Raw genomic sequence first — 22359 nt, 5'->3', positions numbered from 1 at the left:
TGGCCAAATTTCCCTCTATTCCATGCCTCCTGACTTTCCGCATAAGCCTCCCATGGGGAACCTTATCAAATGCCTTACTAAAATCCATGTACACTACATCCACTGCTCTACCCTCATCCACATTCTTGGTCACCTCCTCAAAGAATTCAATAAGAGTTGTAAGGCAAGACCTACCCTTCACAAATCTGTGCTGGCTGTCCCTAATCAAGCAGTGCCTTTTCAGATACTCATAAATCCTATCCCTCAGTCCCCTTTCCATTACTTTGCCTACCACTGAAGTAAGACTAACTGGCCTGTAATTCCCGGGGTTATCCCTATTCCCTTTTTTGAACAGGGGAACAACATTCGCCACTCTCCAGTCCCCTGGCACCACCCCCATTGACAGTGAAGACGAAAAGATCATTGCCAACGGTTCTGCAATTTCCTCTCTTGCTTCCCACATAATCCTCGGTGCTTAGTGCTTATCTCTAATATAAATTAAGACAGGGCAGAAATCTACAGTTTATAAACGATCCTGGAGACGTAGATATAGGTTCGAGGATTTTTCTTTATAAACCGGTTATATTTGCAGCGAAAGTTTATCATAGACAAATTATATAAAAATAAATTCACGACAATCTAAAATGATATTTTAGTCCAGATATGCTGCATCGCCCGAATACGTGCCCACACGAGTACGGTCAAACGTTTAGCTTTACAGGAACAAGTGGAACAATGCCTCTCAATTCTACAAACCCCTTTCTTTGAGATTAGGTCCTAGATGTGTCAAATGTACACTTCAAGAATCTTACTTAGTTAATCGAAGAAACGCACTCCATTATTGGCTGGGATCATGTGTCCGAATTTTACCCAGTATTTTCTGTACTTTCAAATCAGTTTTCTAATAATTAAAATTGGTTCATATGGCTGGAATTTAAAGCTAAAAACAATTTCTTACTCATATTCTTAAGTATACAATAAAATAAATTAATAAGGTTCCCAGATCAACTTCAAAGGCGTTACTCCCGAATGAATAAATCAAGTACTGTATATGAATAAAAATGTGCTCCCCATGATAGAAGTGCATTAAGTAAATCTGACCTGTCATGTAGTAAATAGTGTTAACAGTATCTGCAAAATATTCACATTTTTCAGCTGGTTTCTCTATCAAATAAATAGAATAATTGCCAGTGCAAAATAAAGCGGAAAGGAACATTCACTATCATAACGGTGGGACATTTTGATTTTTTTTTGCAATTCAAGCATGAAGGAAGATTTTTTTTCCAGACAAGAAGAAATGGATCTCGCACTGCCAAATGCATTAGCCTAATGTTTTCTCTCTGTAAGCAGAAACAATACATTTCCACAGTACTTTGAGCTGAATTTCAAACAATCTTTTGCGAAGTGCTGGGAAAGTCCGGTTTCACAGAATCATTACGATAGAGAAGGATCCTGCCTTTCACGCCTGCATCGACTCTATTACCTGGTGTCAACTTGCTGCCTTTTGCCCATGTCCCTGCACATCATTACTATCCAATATCTTTTTGAATGTCGCATTTTGAACCTACCTCTGCCACATTTCAAGGAAGTGCATTCCACATCCTAACCACGTCCTGCGTAAAAAACAAATTCTCACATTACCCTTGCTTCGTTTTTAGCCTATGCCCTTTTACAACTGGGAAAAAAAAATCTTCCTGCCTACCCTCCAGCCCACGCATGACTTTGAAAAGCTCAACAAGGGCGGCACGGTGGCTCAATGGTTAGCTCTGCTGCCTCACAGCACCAGGATCCCAGGTTCGATTCCAGCCTCGGGCAACTGTCTGTGTGGAGTTGGCACATTTTCCCTGTGTCTGCGTGGGTTTCCTCCGGGTACTCCGGTTTCCTCCCACATTCCAAAGATGTGCAGGTCAGGTGAATTGGCCACGCTAAATTGCTCACAGTGTTAGTTGCATTTGTCAGGGGGCAATGGGTCTGGGTGGATTACTCTTCGGAGGGTCGGTGTGGACTGATTGGGCCAAAGGGCCTGTTTCCACAGTGTCGAGAAGCTAATGTCTCAGCCTTCTTCCCTCCTCGGAGAACAATCCCAACTTCTCTAATACATCATCACAGATAAAGTTGCTCATTCCTGGAACCACCTTTACAAATCTCTAATGCATTCACGTCCTTGTTATAATGTGGCGCCCACAACTGGACGCAATACTTCAGCTGAAGTTCAAGCAGTGCCTTATACAAGCTCCACATCACCTTCTTGCTCTTGTACTCTACTTCCTTATTAATAAATCCGAGGACCCTATATGCTTTATTAATCGCTTGCTCCTGCCACGTTCAATGATTTGGCTACATATATATTCAGGTCTCTCTATTCTTGCACCCCCTGTGGAATAGTACCCCTCTGCAGAATTGGATGGATAGTGTAAGTCGGCAGTGGGTTGAAGAGATTGAGCTAATCAGAAAAGAGAACGGCGGACTCCCGTATATTTACTTACTATAATATTATCATTGTACTACACTATAATAGATCAATATATTCCGTCTCACAGGTTATAATGTAAATGCGCTGAGGTAAACTATGGTGCGGAAAGGCCCATTGAGGATGGACTCTGCCCACAAACAATGAAACAATAAGATCGCCCATGATTTTTCTGTGTGGAATATCGAATGTGGTTGCCTAACCCTTTCCAATTCCGTTTTACTGCTTCTAAACATGCCATTAAAATGTGCAAAAAAATCAACTGACGATCTGAGCTCCGAACAGCTTTACCCCAACAACGTTTACAAATTCACCAAAAAAATACTTGTAAGAACGAGACCAATCATTCAGCCTGACCAGCCCTGTAGTCTAGTCACTGCAATAGTCAAGGACGAAGGGGACTGTCCAAATTAAGTCAAATTAATAAAAACGCGCCTGAAAGTAAAACCTGTCTAGTTATAAAGAAACTGAATGCCAGAAAGTGAGGTTAAGCGACAAAGGGCTGTCCAAGTAATTTAATAAAAAACAACTTTCAAGAAATCCTAAACTGAAATAATACATTGTGACTAAATTATTTATAACTAAACCGTCCAAAGATATTATTGCCAATGTTTCATTTGCACATTTATAGACTAATTCTCAAAAAACATCTTCGTATTTACCATATTTTATTGTCATTTTGCATTTTACAACAATATCAATATTTGTTCTTTTTTTAAAAAAAAATCTGTGAAAACGAGTATAGTTTTAAAAATTCAAACTAAAATGAAGGTGGGACGTCTCTCAATGAGGACACAGCCACTCAATCGGCTGGATTTAGGTTACCTAGATAGTTCACAATATCCTGATGGCCGTGTTGCTCTGCCAGATCGATGGGTCGTTGGTTGTTTTTGTTTCGGAGATTCGTGTCAGCTTTTCCGACCTCGATCAAAACTTGCAACGTATCCAGGAAACCTTCCCTGGCGACATCGTGGATCAGTGCCATTTGATGATTATCCTGCCGGTTCGGATCAGCTCCGTGCTCCAGGAGAAGGCGACAAAGTTCCGGACAACCCATTTTCATCACCTGAGAGTGACAGAGAAAGAGAGAGAAAGGAATTTGCCTCCAAACCGGTCCTGGATCCTGCACACCCAGTGTGTTGCACCCCATGGAACCACAGTGCACAAGCCTAAAATTGTCTTCGCCTCCATCTTTTTGTTTTTGACTAATGTCTGTCTCAATGCCTTATTAAACAACTTTCTCAAGTATTTGTATAGTATATCAGTAGACGAGGCAGATCACTGCAGCCGTGAGCGCAAATCGCTCGCCAATTTTGTTACATTCATTTGATATCCTTTCTTGCTTTCGGTTTTCGAATGAATCCATCCTCCCTACATTGGTTTATCCCTCTTTCTACGTTGTCCTAAAACACCAACAATACATACAAAAACTATGACATTCAGCCAAGTCTCACCTCAAACTTAATAATGATCAGCGAGTTCTGACAATACTGGGGGAGAACAAAAGGTGAACATTTTTAATAATTTAGCTAATGTCTAATCCCAGTCAGGATTTGAGGCGGGGTCTTACAAAATCATAGAATCCCTATAATGTGGGAGCAGGCCATTTGACCTCGTCGAGTCCACACCGACCCGCCGAATAGCATCCCACCCAAACCCACACTCCCTACCCTACCTCTGTAATCCTGCATTTCCTACGGCTAATCTACCTAACCTGCACATCCCTGGACACCAAGGGCAATTTAGCATGGTCAATACAAATAACTAGTTCACTATTAAAAAAGAGAAAAATCGCCTAGAATATATAACGGTTCATCAAGTTTTAAAAATAATCTGGATAAAGCCGTTAAGACAACACAGAAATGATTTCATTTTTTAATGGTATGCATCGAGATGTGGTTGTTAAGTTTGTAAAATTTACAAAAATAACATTGATATTTTAGGAAATGACATATTGACACATTTATTTACAATTAAGTTATGTAAAAAGTACAATAAAATTAAAATGCCTGATTGTACTCAATGATCTTTGGCAAGCAGATATTTTTCTACACTGCCTGACGAAATTTCTGTCATCTTTCCTAATCTCTATTTTTGGCTGGATATCTAATTTTCTAATACTTAACCGGAGAGCGCCTAGGCGTATTTTCATTTTGCTTAATTTCGATTGATATTGATTTATAGTTAAATTATAAATTACACGGCATCATTGGCATTTAAAACAATATTTAGACACCAACGGTAAAACAATTGATTCTAAATAACGAGACAGCAGATTAAGTCAATATGGACTAATTTTGTTGGTCAGAGCTGTTACGCCGTCGATTTGGTTTGCACCAGAAACGTTACTATTTTTGAGCAGATTCTTATTTGTTTGACATTTTCTCAGATTCACGGTTTTTAGAGCATTTTGCATTAACATTCATTTCGTTAGTTTAGATACCGTTAGTGTTAATAAATGAAATTCATTTCAAAAGTTAATATGAACAAATATACATCGTTTTTCCATGATGTAAAGACTAAAATGGCGCCAAAGCAACGATTTTTATTTGTAATACGGTACAAATAACAACGTACAATCCTACAATTAAAGTTTTCTTTGCTTTGTTGTTTATTTTCTACCCTTTTAGTTTAAAAAGTCTGCCTAGTTAAAACACTTCCGGTATTTCTAACAGCAAAATGCGTTAAAATGCCCTTGCCGTAAAATTATATTCACTCGTCCAAAACTAACCTAAATCTTGTATCAAGAAGCTAATTGCACAGATTATAGAAATCGAGGAAACTACTTGCAAAACTGAAACAATCAGAGGAACATCGGTCAATATTTGCCGAACCACGCAAAGATTAATACAGATATTGCGTCTTTCTTATGGACACTTCTCACTATATAAGCGAAGCATAAAAATGGAACATTCAATAAAAATAAAAATAAGTACCTGTAAGGGGGTCCTACCAAATGTATTGATCCCGTTGACGTCTGCTCCATCACTCAACAATCGTTTCACCTTGTCGTATTTCCCTTGAGCAGCTGCATTGGCAAGTTCGTCCTGATTAGCCATGGCGCCCACTTAATATATTTTTTCTTCCGTACTATTTAGAATAACAGTAATAATAATGAATTGGTGCAGGCTCGTTTTGTCAGTTTCCGAACCTGTTACTGCGACAGGTCTCTCTGTCCAGAGTATTTCACGAGTTGGAGAAGGTGGAGCGATGTCATTAAACCATCCTCCTTTGTATGTTTTTTTTTGGTCTGAGTGGCTTGCATGAATTGCAAGTGACTGTTGTCTGTCTATCTGTTTGTCTCGGTACATTGGAGGGGCTGCTGGGATGTGGGCTGTTTGGAGGAGGTCTCCCCTTTGGCAGAGCTGTAGCCCAGAGAGGGGCGCTGCACCTTGGACTGACTCGCTTGCAACGTGATCTGTTCCGACTTGTCTCCTGCGCCTGCGCGGTGGCCTGCCTGGCGGTGGGTGCGGAGGAGGAATGACATCACAGCGCCCGACTCCCTGCGTCTGCGCACGACGGCAGGCGGCGGTCACGCGCCTGCGCACAACCGGAATCGGCCGCCGGCCCGTCCGCAGCCCGCGCTTGCATACGAGGGGGAAACCAGCCAACAGATCCCGCGTCTGCGCTCAGAGGGAGCCGGCCGCCGGCAGCCGCGCGTCTGCGCACTCCCTTCCACAGATGAATGAATGGGACAATGTATCAGGAAGGGATCAGCGGGCATCTACCACAAAATGGGGGTGACTCGGAGAATTTCCACCCGGAGCAGACTGACCGGGAGCCTTCACACCGTCTGCCTCACTGGGTTTTCCGATACAGGCGGGCGATCAGCGACCCGAGGCGCAGAGGGAGCGGTGTTGCCGGGCGTTCGCGTCCGGCTCCCGGAGCTGCAGCCCTGGGCGCGTTTTTCTTATTTCTGCAAGAGATCAGGACTAATGCGTGCAGATCCTTTTTTTTGTCTTAAACCAATCTGTTCAGAGATGCTATGCTGCCGAGACAGATGGGACTTGAATCCTGGGCTTCCTGGCCCAGAGGTAGGGACACTACCACTTCGCACAAGAAGCCTCTCTCATGGATGTAGTGTTTTCCTTAAAATTTATCTGTTCAGATATGCTAACGACACGCCTCCGAGCTAGTGGAACTTGAACCCCGTCTCCCTAGCTGAGGTAAGAACACTACTACTGCCTACAACAGCATTCTCTCATGCACTGCAGCTTTATATATTTTTTAAAAAATCAACTTTTTCAGCAACGTTATTACCCATCTCTAGAACTCGTGGGACTTGAACCCAGGCCTCCAGGCTGAGAGGTACGGACTCATTTTGCTACTCTTAACATAGCTAGTGGTTCGAAATATATTTGAATCAGGCTGATCAGAAATGTTATTACACACCTCAGGAGCTCGTGGGACGAGAACTCAGGCCCTCCTGGCTGAGACGTAGCGACAGTACCACCGCGCTCCAAAAAGCCCTCATTGTCACCTCAATGCACTTCAGGTGCTGGCGTTTCTAATTGAAGTTAACGGCCAGGTCCAGCCTGGGCTGTCAATCGCTTTCTACCCCTCAATCATTCGGGAGCAAAAGACCATGCATTAATTTCAAGGTCGAGAAGCCGTACCTCCGAAACAAATGCACGGCCGTGTTCTTTCGGATTGCACTCATTGTTAAACGGCTGTTACCTCCCTTAAGAAACGTCCCCTACAGTTCGACAGTGACTGCCGTTCATTGACGGTAAAGCACGTTTCGACGTCTGGAGGCCCCGAAAGGCGCACAACAAATGCCAGAATTATACTATGAATTTCCAAGAACCAAAAAAAAGGCGATTATAATACGGATAAATTGAAGAAAGGTTACACCCACGACACTAAATTCTGTTGCAGTGATCAAAGCTTTTCAGTCCCAAAGTGCAAGGCGTGCCTAGCCCCTCGGCTTTATTCCCTGTAAGAAATCCAATTACTAGGAGTTCGCCGAGCACTTTGTTTTATTATTATGCACGTTATAATGATAAACTTTCAGTGCCCGTTCGAATATTAGATCATGCAAATTAGCGGAGCCGTGTTGCAATCAATTCAATGAAAATAGATACACGCTTGGTAACGCTGCCAGTGCAGTCTTGCTTTCCAGATTTCAACTGAAATCCATGCCCATTTCAGTAACTTTCGTAAGATCATATAATTTATCGCACTTCCTTCGCTGGTCTGTTATTCCAAGAAGAAAATGCATTATTTTAATTTGTAAAATTTGCAGTAATCGACAAAAAAACCGCGCTTTTTTTTCTCAATTTTTGTACTAAACGCGATGATATAAATAAACACTTCCTCCTGCTTTATAACATTCTCACTTTGGTGCTGAAAGAATGTATCATTCATATTATTATCACGCAACAGTTAAATTATAGTGTCAGTGGAAGTACATATATCACCTTCTCAGCTGGGTTATGACTCCGAATTAATTTTTCTGGTGAGGTATCCGGTTATTTTTATGTCTGGATATTCTGCCGATTTCTTAATTCCGGATTTTCAATGCGACCCTCTGTAGGATTTTCACTACAATTACTTGCTGTTGGCACGGCTGGTGCATGTGCGCCTATATCTCTGCTTTAGATTCGCCCCGTTAACTCATTACACCGAAAGGGTCTATTTCCTTTCAAGTGTAAGATCACTATCTCTCCAACATGTGAGGGGGGGTTTCATATATATACATGGCCCGCCATCCAAAAGAAAGAGAAAATAAACCTGCACTGGCCCTCAGAATAATATTCAAGTTGCTGTTGAATTGGTAGTTTTAACAACTGGAGATCATTTTTATTATTACGCAGTCCTGACGCGAAGATTGAAAACTAGCCATGTCTTTTTAACATCCATACTGTTAATTTTCCAAAGAGTGAATATTAGGCTCTGCCTACCAGTTTCGTCTGTTTGGTGTTCTACGTGCACTGTGCAATTTCTTGAATACTCTTAATCTTACCAGCAATTAAATTGATTTTCTTTCATTTCAAAATGGCTCCCTTTATAGTTGTATTTGTCGTTGTTTAATAAGAAAGATGAAAGCCTCTGTTATTTCTCAGTTCTCACTTACTTGTGGACATTAATTCGTTGATGATTGAACAGCGGAGCCTACCATTATGTTTCAAGCCAAACTTCGTAAACAGTTATATATATGAGGAATCCGGAATTATATTTTTCCAAAAAAGTCCAAATTCTACTTCACAACTTCCCTGTTTATGATTCATGTCAGTACATGCATTCGTGTTTAAATTACACTGATATGAACAGCCACATTGCAAAAGAGAAACCATTATTTAAATAAATAACTGCTAATTTATCTACTTTGTCTTATTGCAGTAACATGCTAGCTTTATTTGCTTTCCTGTGTTGCACACATCTGTGCAGTTTAACCAAAAGATTTCCTTCGACCACGGCTTGTGATGGATATGATGATATTAATGTGCTTACATCGTGCAAGTCAGATCACAAGTAGAAACTATGTATTGCTCATTTGAACAAATAGCTGTCAACCTCCAGAGAAGGCCTGCTTAATCATGAGCCTTTTTTTTTTGCCGACAGTGAAAGTATATCACAGATCAAGTGTGCTTAGAAATTGGATTAAATATTTTACAGTAATAAATTGAAAATAAAAGAAGATCTTGGAGTAAATATTTAACGTTATTTAGGAAAGTTAAAAATGTCCAACAATTGCCTTGTGTGTGTGTCCACGATGGTGATCCGACTGTGAGAAGTCCTTGAAAATGATTCTACTCTTCTTTAAAGTTGTATATTTGAAACTTGCAATAGACAAGATTATTTATAATGTACGATTGATATAATGGAATTAAGTACTTATTTAAATCTCTTGTGAATTAAAGAGTTTTCCCATTGGCCCAGGAGAGTACTGCCGCTCTCTTGCAATGAGCTTGAATTAGTAGGACTATCCTACCCACTACAATTAGAAATATAATTCGTGTTGGGGTTTCTCTTTGTAGTTTAATTGCTTTTATTTAATGGATTTTCATACCTTACAATTATTAAACTGTGCAGAAGAAATATCCAAGCTATAGAGGGAAGTACACTTTAGGCCTTTAGAATAGTCCCATTGTGTGACAGTTAGGTAAACAGTATATCAACATGCCTTAATAATTACTGCAACATAAAAATCAATAGGTTTTATGAAATTTATTTTCCATTAGATGCCCCATTAATTATCGGCGACAATAATAAACACAGGCTTTGAAACATTGCCCAACTGTGAAGTCATTGATTTCTGTACGATGTGATACATTCCCTTGTTTATTTAATATTTAATTCTGTTTACAAGGTCTGAAATAATGTGTTGATTCTACAAGGAGTTTATATTTCCTTTCAATTGTATCCCTTACCTCGCCTGAACTTAGCTCGTGCTAAAAAAAATCCTTCACAACGATTAGTTGAATAATCGCTAGTAAAATTGTTCAAAGGGCATTGAACAAACTGCACTTGAATGAGCCCCCAGAGTGTTTACAATTAAAAACGCGTACATCCTGTTAAAGCTAGTTATACACCACCTACAAACACGAACAAAATTATGTCGAATTAAGTACATTGATTTATAATCAAGTGAGATTGTGTACATACAGTATGAATAAAATGGTGACAAGTTCCAAGACTGACGGCTGGAATCCTCCAGAGCAACACTTCATGTTCTTAGATGTCATCTCTCTCTCTCTCTCCCGAAACTCCCCCGTCTGCATAGTTTCTGGGGTTTCAATATGATATTTCCCCTGCTTTATTTGCTATTTGCTAATTATTGTGGGGATTCACCAAAACATTATGTTTTTTTCTTCTGAGAAGTATAAGATCAAAGTATTGGACAAATAAGAGCAATCTTCATGAAAAATGGTTTACATCGGCTGCTAAATATTGTCATCCACTCAATCTTACAATAACTATATTGGGACGATTGGTGAATATATGCTTAGCATTTACAATTTATAACTAATTAATTTCGAACGCATTCCACCCGCAAGCCCCTCCCACGCGGACATGAGTAATAGTGAGATCTAATTTTAAGTCATGGGTACAACTTTATTATGGTTTTATATTTTAATGATTGGGAAGCGTGTCTGCCCAAAAAAAATGTCATGAATCTGTCTGTGGTCCTATTTCTCTCCGCTTTGTCTTTCTGGGAGTCCAGGCGGCTTCTGCAACCGATCTGCTTTCAGTGCCTTTGTAGGTGGATTGTGTTGGTTCTCTAACACCTTGCTGTCTGTTTAATTGACCGAAAACTCGTTTAAATAAAAATATGGCCTTTCGACCGCTTCGAGATGAGGTTGAGATACAGTACAAGAGTCGAGATTGTTTAAATGCTGAGGACACACGTTTGTATTTGAAGTGAATGAATGCATAAAGCATGTGATAAAGTCCGTGGCTAAAGTTTGGAAAAAGTCAGACTTGTTGACAATAGTTAACATCGGACACACATTAATTAAAGCCAAGTGCCTAGTTGTATGCATGTTATGCCCTAAATGTACGTTTCTCAAATACAGCGGGCACACAGGCATTCGGCAGTAGTGTGGTGGCAGTGGTTCTATTGAATTCATGTCACAAGGCGTTGCAGTATTTTCACTTGGTAATTCAATCCTGAACTCGACGTACGCTGCACTATCGAATTATAAATGATCCTATAACCTCAGATAGAAAAATGTTGCAAAAATAATTGTTGCGATGGATTTTCTTACTAAAATTGAAAAACGACAACGATTTCTTTGACCGCTATATGTGGCGATCATTGGGTTGTTTTTTTAGATTTGGTTTAAAGCAATTCAGCTGAAACTACCAAAGTCAAATAAAGGAATTATTTATTGTTGGAGTTGTCTAGAAGGATAGAAAAGCACATTCAATGGTAACTGTCAGAAATTATTGGGAAAAATATTTTAAAAGGATACAGTCGTAGAAATATCAACAGGAGCGCGGGGATGCATCCAATAGCTCTTTTCAAGATCTAGCACAGGCACCACAGGCCGAATGGTCTCTTTTGTACAGTACGATTCTATGATAAATACAGAAGGGGGAATTATTGTGGCTGTACTTACCATTTCCTTTTTAAGATAGCTTTGCTGCAAATTTTCACCCATCACCCAGCTTCAGATCATCTATCTCCAACTTAACCTTCCTCGATTTCAATGTCATCATTTAGTGGGCTACCCTACTGGTCCAACAAAGGGTGGTGAGTGAGAGGAATGCACTGCCAGAGGAGATGGTGGAAGCAGACACATTAGCAGCATTCAAGAAGCACCTGGACGGATACATGGGTAGGAAGGGAATAGAGGGATGCAGATCTTGCAAGTGAAGATGGTTTTTGTATGGAGGGACAAAATGTGTCGGCTTGGAGGGCTAAAGGGCCTATTCCTGTGTTTATTTTGTTCATATCCACCATAAGTCACATAGTCCCATAGCTAGCTTGATTGATTTACTAGCTTGGTTAATTTACTTCCACCTTACTGCCCCTAAATATTCAACTTGGATTTCAGTCTCCTCCACTTTGTTTTCCTCTTTTGTTCTATTTCGCAACAAGTGACACACTTTATGGGTGTTACAAAGCACTCTGGAATGCCACATTGCATCTGCTATCTTCTATTTCCATACCATGAATTAAGCATACTTCTCAGTCACAACCATTTATAAACTAATCTGAAACACACCAACATTCAATATATAAAAACCACAGGTCAGTTATGATTCAGCATTACTTACATTTTGATCAGAGTGTAAAGCTGTTCTGAAAGTATTATGTGTAAATTTGTGAGGTAATTATACACTATTTATATGCATGATTTAAAGACTTTGGTGGTGAATACTAAAGATTATAATTTTCAAAGTTTGGGAGAAGATTTGTAGCTCGGAGGCTCCCAAGCACTGAGGATGTCACCTAGACAGGGGACAAAATGTCTGCAACACAAAGTCCCAGCTCGGTGAACAGAACCACAACAATAAAGATTATAATGTTGCAGTATACTTGTTGATGTTGTTTGAAATACCACAGGATGATTTAAATCTGGAAGAAGCACCTACTCAGATCTGAAATAAAAACAGAAATTGCTGGAGAAATTCAGCAGGTCCAGTGGTATCTGTGGAGAGAAAGCAGAATTAGTATTTCGAGTCTAGTGACCCTTCTTCAGATCTGCCTTTTTGAACCAATTGCCTTCAATATATGTTTAGAGGAAGAAGTAATTTATATTTAAAGAGTTCTTAAGAGACTCTATGACTCTAAATGAATTAACTGAAGTATGTTACAAGTACTGTTGTTAGATAGACAAACACAAAATATATTTGAATACAAAAGGATTTCACAGACAATAAGTTACATAATGACCAGATAATGTGCTTTTGCTGGGCTTAGTTGATGTACAAAAGGCAACTCTTTTTTTAAGAAGGTGCCTTGGGCTTTTACATTCACTAAGGAAGCTGATATGATAGGCCTTCAGCATCTCACTAAAAGACAGCATTGATAATGATACAGCACCCTCCACATACAGCACCGCAATATCAGTCTACATTTTCTACCAGGTCTGTAATGCAGCAAGAACATATAAATCTGCCCGAGAGTGGAGTGGTAATTTTTAAATGTAAATTTGGAGACGCATTCATTTGTAAAAGTACTGTTATAAATCAGTGATTTTTTTTTCTCTATAATTTGTATACATTATATCCATAGAGAAAAAAAGTTGTCTCAAACCAAAACAAACTATTCATGCCTTTCTAATTTTTGATGAAGTATGGATACACTCAGTAATTCATGTTTTGAATCCCTGGACCTGAAGTTTACATTCTCGTCACAAAATAAATCACTTTGTTTCATGCATGTGTCATTAAGAAAGATAATGAGCATTCAATCAATGTATAAGGAACAAATGCCTTGGATTTGTTTGCTAGAGTCAAATTCAAATATTTGTTTCTTCATTTGCCACTGTACAAAACCACACTGCTTTAGTGACAATATATGTATATACAGATTTTTTATATGAATAAAGTATATTTTTGAAATAAAAACAAAGATGAGTACTCAGTCAATAAATCATGTCCACTCCGATGTCTTGCTCAGCTCTGAGTATGAGTTGGTTGAGACTAATTATAACTTAAACATTTTTGTTACTGCTAAAGATGTGTGAAAATAATAGCACTGTACTGGCCAGCAGTAAGCTTATCAAATTTCGTGAAGTTCAAATCTGGAAAAAGCACCTTATATAGCACCTTCAAAGTAATAAAATGATCCAAGGCACTTCACAGTAACATTATAAAACAAAATGTCACACTGATAAAAGGAGATACTAGGTCAGATAATTGGAAGTTTGGTTGAAGATGTAGATGTTAAGCAGTGTCTTAAGTGAGGAAAGAGAGGTAGAGAGATTGGGAGATTTAATGAGGGAATACCAGAGCTTCAGGTCAGAACACTGCAAGTATAACAACTAATGGTGGATGATTTGAAATGTGGAATGCTTGTGAAACCAGAATTAGATTAATAGAATTATCATGAAGTTATGGAGATGGAAGAGATACAGGGATGGGATTGTTGAGGCCAGGCATGGATTTATATTTCAAATTTTGGAAATTGACTTCCTTGATTAAGAGCCAATGTAGATCAGTGAACAGATAGGGGAACAAGGTTGGCATGAATTGGGACATGAGCAGCAGAATTTTGTATGTTTTCATATCTATAGGGGATATGCTAACCAAATGTACCTTGGGATATTCAAATCTAGAGGTACCAAAGCCACAGAAATAGTTTCAGTAGATGAGCTTGAGGCTAAGATACAGTCAGTTACAGAGGTACAAATAGGAGGTCTGTGTGATGGGAGAGTTCAGCCTGAAACAGTTGCCAAAAGGAGGTTGGGGTCGGTGGTCATTAAATGGATCCTATGTGTCAGACCAAAGACAATGGCTTTGGTCTTCCCAACACATTCATCTAGTTACCTGAAAAGCAGTTTGAGTATTCTGAAACTAGCTGAGGTCAAGACGTGTCGAGATGAGGTAGAACTGGGTGTCATTGGCATACACGTATAAAAGAAGCTGTGCTTTTGGATGATGTCACCCTGGGGATGTATATAAATGGGAAACAGGACTGGCCAGGATAGACCCTTGGAGGATACTAGAGATAACAATATGAGAGCTGGAAAAGAAGCTGTTGCAGATGATTTCATTATAACGGAGCCAGATGGCTGTGCATGAACACCGTTGAATAGCAATCACGATATGATGGGGAAATGCAGTTCACAAACAATATTGCTGAAGTATACCATCAAAGGAGAAAAATATGGTAACATTTTTTGCAAACAGTTACTTTCCCTAATCTACTCATGCATCCTATATATAATTGCACATAATAACACAGAGACCTAAGCAAATTCCATATCTTGTTCACTTTAAGTAATGTGTCTTTGCATAAAGCTTTGAGTAAGAGCAGTAGAGTAACCAAATGGAATTTAATTCTGAAAAATAGAGCACAAAATATCTAATCAGTGAATGCATCAGTACTGAGAAATGAAAAAAAATTAAATTAAATCACCTGGTCTAATGCCACATACAAGAAGCAGGTGGAGGAAATATTAAGGTTTTTGTGACTGTTCATTTGCACCATAGTAACTGTAACATCTGGAATATTATGTCTACTAGTAAAACATTTTTTGCCATCAAAAGAATGCCAATACTCGCAAACCCTGACATTGATAACACTTTAATTCAAACATCCAGAATCTTTACTACATCACACATCTCCATTTTGTTAATCTTGTGAGGGGTTTTTGGAAGCTATACCTTCACAGGCTACCTTATAAATAGTTCAAACTGATTATTGCATCTTGCACTTGCCAGAAGTGTAAACCGTGTTCATATGTTTACTTTGAAATCACTTTTAAGCAAAACTTTGTTTTAGAATGTTCACTGAACCATATCTGTGTTCATGGCTGATACAGGAGACTGTGACTGTACCTTTTACCTTGGTTAGCACATGACTAATAACAAAAATCACAACTGTTTCACAATAATTGGATTCTAAGCCTCTTAAACTGGCCTACAACAATAGCTTACATTTATATACTACCTTCAACGTTGAATATAAAAAATGGTTCACAGTGGCACAGAGAAAAAAAAAAGAGGAATTTTTTGCCAGGACAAATTTAGAAATATTAGGAAGGGAGATCAGACACTTATTCAAATAACTCAGTCTGTGACAATGGCTGTGGGAGTGGTAGTTGGGTCACAACTGATGGTTTCAGTTTTACAATACTAGGCTGGAGAAAATTTGTGGATCATCAAGGCTAGTTGGACTTGTAATCTGACATCATCAAAAAAGTCAAAGGTCAGGGAAAATGATCAAGATTTGGGATTCAGCAACATAAGTATGGATGTTGAACCTGCAAATGATAAAGTGGAGGAAAAATTAGGCGAGATCTCTGCTGAATTTTGCATGTAATTAATTATTGGTCAGAAACTATTGCTGTAGTTGTCTGAATAAGATTAGATAGACAGTTTAGATTTTGGTAGGCTGGTGAATCAGATGAGCATAGGGACAACAGAGGCATTGGCAGAGAAAAAAAACCCCAGCAGAAAACAGAGCTAAGTGTAATGGAGGCATCAACATTTGTGCACACACTAATAGGTGGCAGATAAAATATAAGGTTTCAATATCACAACAAAGTTAGGCACTGTTGAAATAATCTTATGCGAGTAATCAGGGACAGGAATGAAATCAAGTGCTAGTATGAAATTTGGGGTGAAAAGTGAATAAGTTGGCTATAGATCAACAACAGTAAGTTGAGAGAAATTATGTTTATTAAGATATTCAGTAGCATAGTAGTGATCATGGTGTTAAAGATGGTGTTAGACAGTGCATGAATGTTGATGCCATGCTTACTTAAATTAAAAATAAGGAATTTGTAGTATCACCAGCGATTGGCACAGAGTTCAACATTTTATTCTTCAAAAAAAATGCTCATAAAAGGAAGTGAAGTAGCCATTGCAGATAATGTTAAACTAAGCAATGATTGTGCCACTGAGGAAATACAATGAAAGTAGATGGAATAGTTACCATGTTGTTCGAGGGGAAATTAGTTTCAATGGGTCGTGATGGGTCTCATGAAGGGTGTCAATGACACATGTGATGAGCTTAATAGTAGTAGGGTCACCAGAGTTAAGGCTGTAATTGCAAAGATTATAAAGTAGAAGGGTGGGCATTTTCAGGTGAGAAACATGATGGTTTTGAATGCACATTGTCTGAGGATAGACAGCCATTGATGATACCTGCCCCGATATCAGAAGGTGTAGGGCCAAAAATGATAGTTTGGTGAACACTTAGGATGGGGAAAGAATTTAGGTAGCTATCAGTCATTGACAAAAAAAAAGGTTTTAATATATATTATAAAATGTGTCAAATTTCAGTGGTTTATGTTTATTATGTGATTAAATTACAATTCTCAATTTAGTTGAAACTAATGTTACAGCTGTTTCTAATATTCAGAAAACTTAAATAAAGTAAGGAATTTTATTGAAAATGGAAAATGAAATTGATATTCCCAGTTCCTATATTAAAATGATAACTTGATCTTTAGTATATAAGAAGTTATTCCATCTCTTTACTTCTTAAAATCCAGGAACACGATTTTCCATCAGAGGACAGTGTCACATAAACTTCAGTTCATGCTGTTGCAGTATACAAAAGAACAACCAGGCTATTTTCACCCTCTGACTCAGAAATGAAAGTACAACCAACTGAGAAAAGGTTGCTAAGATACAATAATTTGATTTAGCTTGGAGCTGAGGAGTGCAATATGATCCTGTAAAGAGATACAGTACAAATATCGTAGTTGACACTGAATTGTGGAAGAACTATATTGATTGACCAAATGATCAAAATAGACTGAAATAATTTCTTTAAATAAATAAAAAGACAGAGCGAAGCCAAAATAGCCACAGGTCTCTTACAGCACGAGGCTGTGGAAATAATAATAGGGAACAGGAAATGGCAGAGGAGTTGAATTAATACTTTGCATCAGTCTTCACAGTAGAAATCACTAACAGCATTCCAAACTTACAAAATAACAAAAGGGCAAAAGGAGGAGAAGAAATAAATACAATTACTAGAGAAAGGGTAATGAGAAAAACTAATGAGGTTAAAGACTAATAAGCTTCCTGGACCTGATGGGATGCATCCTAGGATATTGAATGAAGTAGTTACAGAGACAATGGATGCACTGAGTAATATTTAAGGAATCTCAGATTCTGGAAAAGCCCTGGATTGGAAAACTGCCAATGTAACACTTTTATTTAAAAAGGGAAGGAGACAAAAAAAGGTAATGATAAACCAATTAGCTTAAAGTCTGGTATTAGGAATATTATTGAGTGCATATAAGAGATGTAATAGAAGAACATTTTGAAGTGCACAATATGATTAAGCAGAGTCAGCATGCCTTCATGAAGAGGATTTCATGCTTAATAAATTTACCAGAAGTCTTTGAAGAGATGAAAAGGAGGATATGTATTGGGAAAAGAATAGATGTAATGTATTTGGATTTTCAGAAGGTATTTGATACGATGCCACGTTAGGTCCTTAATAAGATAACAGCCCTTGGTATTGGATGTAGAATGTTAGCAAAGATAAGAGGATTGGCTAACTAATAGAAGACAGAGAATTAGGGTAAGTGGGACTTATTTAAAATGGCAATCTAACTGGTGGAATGTCCTAGGAATAATACTAGGGTACACTTATTAAATAGGTGGCTCAGTGGTTAGCACTGCTGCCTCACAGCACCAGAGTTCCAGGTTCAATTCCAGCTTCGGGTGACTGTCTGCGTGGAGTTTGCACATTCTCCCTGTGTCAGCGAGGGTTTCTTCTGGGTGCTCCGGTTTCCTCCCACAGTCCAAAGATGTGCAGGCCAGATGAATTGGCCATGCTAAATTGCCCATAGTGTTAGGTGCATTAGTCAGAGGGAAATGGGTCTGGGTGGGTTACTCTTCGGAGGGTCAGTGTGGACTGGATGGGCCAAAGGGCCTGTTTCCACACTGTAGGGGATCTAATCTAATACAAATGTTAATGACTTGGTTGAGGAAAGTGAATGCGGTATATCCAAGTTTGTGGATGACACAAACATAAGGGGGAAGGCAAGTGGTGAAAATGATAGTTTGCAGAGGGATATAGATAGATTAACAAATTGGGCAAAAACTTGGTACCTGGAATATAATTTAGAGAAATGTGAGATGATACATTTTGAAGGAAAAATAAAGTCACTGAATATTATTGAAATAGAGAAAGACTATGGAAGCTATGGGACAAGATGGATTTGGTAGGTTCTTGCCCACAAATCAAAGAAAGCTAGCATTCAAGTTCTGCAGGTAATAGGGAAGGCAAATGGAATGTTGGCCTTCATTTCAAGTGAAATGGAGCATAAAATTAAGTAAGTCTTTCTAAAACTGTAAAATGCTCTCGTCAGATCAAAACTAAAATATTGTGAACAGTTTTGGGATCTTTGTCTGGTATTTACTGGCATTGGAAGCAGTCCAGAGAAGATTCACTAAGCTGATCCTGGATATGCAGGACTATATTCTGAGGAGATGTTGAGTAGGTTGGGCCTGTATTCTTTGGAATTTAAAAGAATGAGAGGTGACCTTATTGATACATACTGGATCCTTGGTGGACCAAAGGGAGTGGATACAGAATGTTTGTATCTCCTTGTGGACAATTCCAGGATCAGAGGGTATAATCTCAGAACAAGATGTTACATGTTTAAAACAGAGATGAGGAGGGAGTTCATCTCTCAGAAGGCAGTGAATCTGTGGAATTCTTTACCACAAAGATCTATTGAGGCTGAATTGTTAAGTATATTTAAGGCTGAGATAGACAAATTTTCTAATCAAAAAGGGAATTGAGGATTAAAGGGAAAAGGCAGGAATATAGTATTGAGAATGATGAGATTATCCATGATTTCATTGAATGGTGGAGCAGTCTTAATGGGCTGAATGGCCTACTTCTTCTGTGATATCTCATGTTATTATGGCCTTATGGTGCATGAGGTATTGCTATCCTTTTCCTCCAGTGAAGTTTGTAAACATAGTGTGCAGTTTGACTCTTCAAATATAACTGTGTGATTTGCATTTTGTTCTATTTATTACTAATGCATACTTTTTTGAAGAAATGACCCTGCCAACATGTCCAGACTTTTAGTTGGGAGAACACTTAGATTTATTATTTATGTAGATTTCCCATGGAACATTTATGATGATATAATGCAATAGGGGACATCATATTTTAAGTATCACAATGAGTGGTGAATTAAATAGTTCATTTTAACATGGATAGAAATTCCCCAACTCACCATGTTCCCTTGGAAGAATCTCAGTATTAATATGTCCACATAACCTGTAATTCTCCTAAAATCTCTAGACTGGAGAGACCAAATTTTGTGTACTATATCCCCAGAACCGACCTCCTCTGTTGTTCCCAAATGTTTAAAAACTGCGTTAAAAATGGGATTCTTCGAACGTTAAATCTCGAATTACTGTGTCATTTAAATGATTTTCTTTTTGGTTAGGAAAGAGATTATGGGAAGGCATAAAACACAGCTTCAAAAATGAGAAAAATAAACCCCTCTTAATAGAAAAGATCTCCTCATCGAATGAATCACTTGCCCAGTCCCTTTTCCCTGCTGGAGGATTTTTCCTCACAGAATACAAATACAAATCATCTTTTCCAAATTACCACTTGATTGCCTTTTTGAAGTACATTTCCTTTGGCCTATACCAGTTATTCAGTTTACTTGCTTTTCACCCTCTGTCATCTCCTTCCCTCTTGCTCATCCTCTGCCCTCCCCTGCCATAACACAAACATTGCCCTCTCTGAACCCGGATTTCTTGCAGACATTGACTCGCCTCCGTTTTGTTTCAGATCAACCTGTTCAGAGATGTTATGACACACCACTGGAGCAGGGTGGGACTTGAAGCCGGATCCTCTGGCTCAAAGAAAGGGACTTTGCCGCTGCGCCGCTTTACTCTGTGACATTATAACAAACCATTTGTGCTTGTTATGCCAGATAACTATCAAGAGAGAATCGCCTCTCTTCCTGTTACCGCTTCTGCGTTCCTTGCATCCTCTTCAATATTTTGTGTTTTGGCTTTTATATGATTGTGTTCCTCTCCTCACTCTATCTGACTCGCACGCTCCTTTCTCGGTGTAAATAAATTTGACTTATTTATTTCTATTGTCCTGAAAGAGATAATTTCAAAAGACTACTGATACTACAAAAGGTACTGATACTACAAAAAAACTCAAAGGGCATTATCTGTCCTGAGTATTTAAAACAAACTCTATGCACGTTTGTAATATCTTGATGACCTACAAAGTTTTAAGTTTATTCTGTCGATGACATATCAGACTAGAAGCTGGAATATGAATTGAGTTTAGGTTTCATTCTGCATGTTTCTCGGTTTCCTGTAACTCTTGTCTTGTCCTCATACTTTGGTGAAACATCTGTTATATTTTGGTAAATTATCTGCTATACTACAGCGGCAGATTTATTTGACACCACACATACCAAATCCCACAAAATATCACCTCAGAGTCAGCTTTTCGACAGATGCGAGATGTTTGCAGGAAAGAGAGATTTTGTTTTTATAAATATGCTAGTGTACATTTTAATTGCAATTATATGCAGTAACAATAATTTCAAACCCCGTACACCCAGAACCATGGATTAGGATAATTAAAACAACGCTTTAAAAATCCTTTTACACTCATTTTCTTCAGAGATAGATTTTGAAAATATGCCGCTTTATCTGTCAGTGTTTCCGAGACCTGACATACAGGGCTTACGGCGTGCTGAGTATGTATTCAGTACAGATGACATTTAAAACCACCGCAGACATCAAAGATTTTGAATCCAATATTTGTAGGTGCTCAAAATAAACAATTTGGACACATATAACAAGCCCAATGAATATTGTTAAACAATATTACTCAATTAGATTTAAATTCCGAAGCTAAGTTTGACACTATGAAAGTTTAAAATATGCACGGAGGTCCTTTAAGCTGAAAGTAAGCTTTCATTATGTTTGATAAAGACCACCGTACATTTTAAGTGCCAAGAGATACTATTACTGCTTATATTCTTGCTCAAAGCTGCAAATGCATGGAACACGCGAGAGTATTGCAAGTGCAGGAAAGCTAGGCTTTCGAATTATTCGGTAGACAGCCATTAACAAAAAAAACCATACACAACTGGCTAATTCAAACTCCTAACTCAAACTGTGCGAGGAAGTACATGTTTGCGAGATGGATATTAATAGGTTAAGTAAATGGGCAAAACGTTGTCAAATGGAGTACGATCTGGGAAAATGTGATGTTGTTCATTTTGGAAGGGAGAAAAAAAGGACAGAATATTATCTAAATGGAACAAAGCTGTAGAAAGCTGCAACATAAAAGGACGAAGGAGTACTTGTGCCAGCACACAGGGGCAGCAGATAATTAGGAAGGCTAATGGAATGTTGGGCCTTATTCCTAGGGGTTTAGAATGTAAAAATAAGGAAATCTTCACTGCAAATGTACAAGGTGTTGGTGAGACTGCATCTGGTGTGCTGTGAGCAGGTTTGTCCCCTCATTTGAGAAAATGTCTGATTTCATTTAAGGTAGTTCAGAGGAGGTTCAGTAGGATAATCCCAGGTATGGAGGGATTCTAAAGGGGCTTAAAACAGGACAAATGCTGTCAGAATATTTTCCCTCGTAGCAGAGTTTAGCGCTGGGGGCATAGTCTCAGAATAAAGGGGCACCAATGAGGAGGAATTTCAGTTCTGAGGGTTGAGATTCTTTGGAACTCCTTGCCAAAACGACCAGTGAGACCACAGTCCTTGTGTATATTTATTTAAGGCTGAGTTAGGTAGATTCTTAATCAGTAGGG

At 38.6% G+C, this 22359-nt stretch overlaps 1 protein-coding gene across 6 annotated transcripts in view; it reads right to left on the bottom strand.

The window, feature by feature from the left end:
• Positions 1-2898: 2898 nt before the first annotated feature.
• cdkn2a/b (cyclin-dependent kinase inhibitor 2A/B (p15, inhibits CDK4)) overlaps positions 2899-22359 on the bottom strand; it is a 65917-nt gene continuing 46456 nt past the window's right edge. For 2 of the 6 annotated variants that reach the window (XM_043718910.1, XM_043718916.1), the window contains exons 2-3: positions 5386-5539; positions 2899-3515 (exon numbers count right to left, since the gene is read on the bottom strand). In XM_043718910.1, the coding sequence (XP_043574845.1) occupies positions 3252-3515; positions 5386-5508 (387 nt within the window). In that variant the 5' untranslated portion in view covers positions 5509-5539 and the 3' untranslated portion in view covers positions 2899-3251. The other 4 variants (XM_043718884.1, XM_043718904.1, XM_043718898.1 and 1 more) reach the window with 4 other exon arrangements.

This window comes from Chiloscyllium plagiosum, chromosome 2 (assembly GCF_004010195.1).
Source record: "Chiloscyllium plagiosum isolate BGI_BamShark_2017 chromosome 2, ASM401019v2, whole genome shotgun sequence".
Lineage (NCBI taxonomy): Eukaryota > Metazoa > Chordata > Chondrichthyes > Orectolobiformes > Hemiscylliidae > Chiloscyllium > Chiloscyllium plagiosum.
The sequence above is the reverse complement of the archived record's forward strand: the minus strand, read 5'-3'. Positions and strand labels throughout refer to the sequence as shown.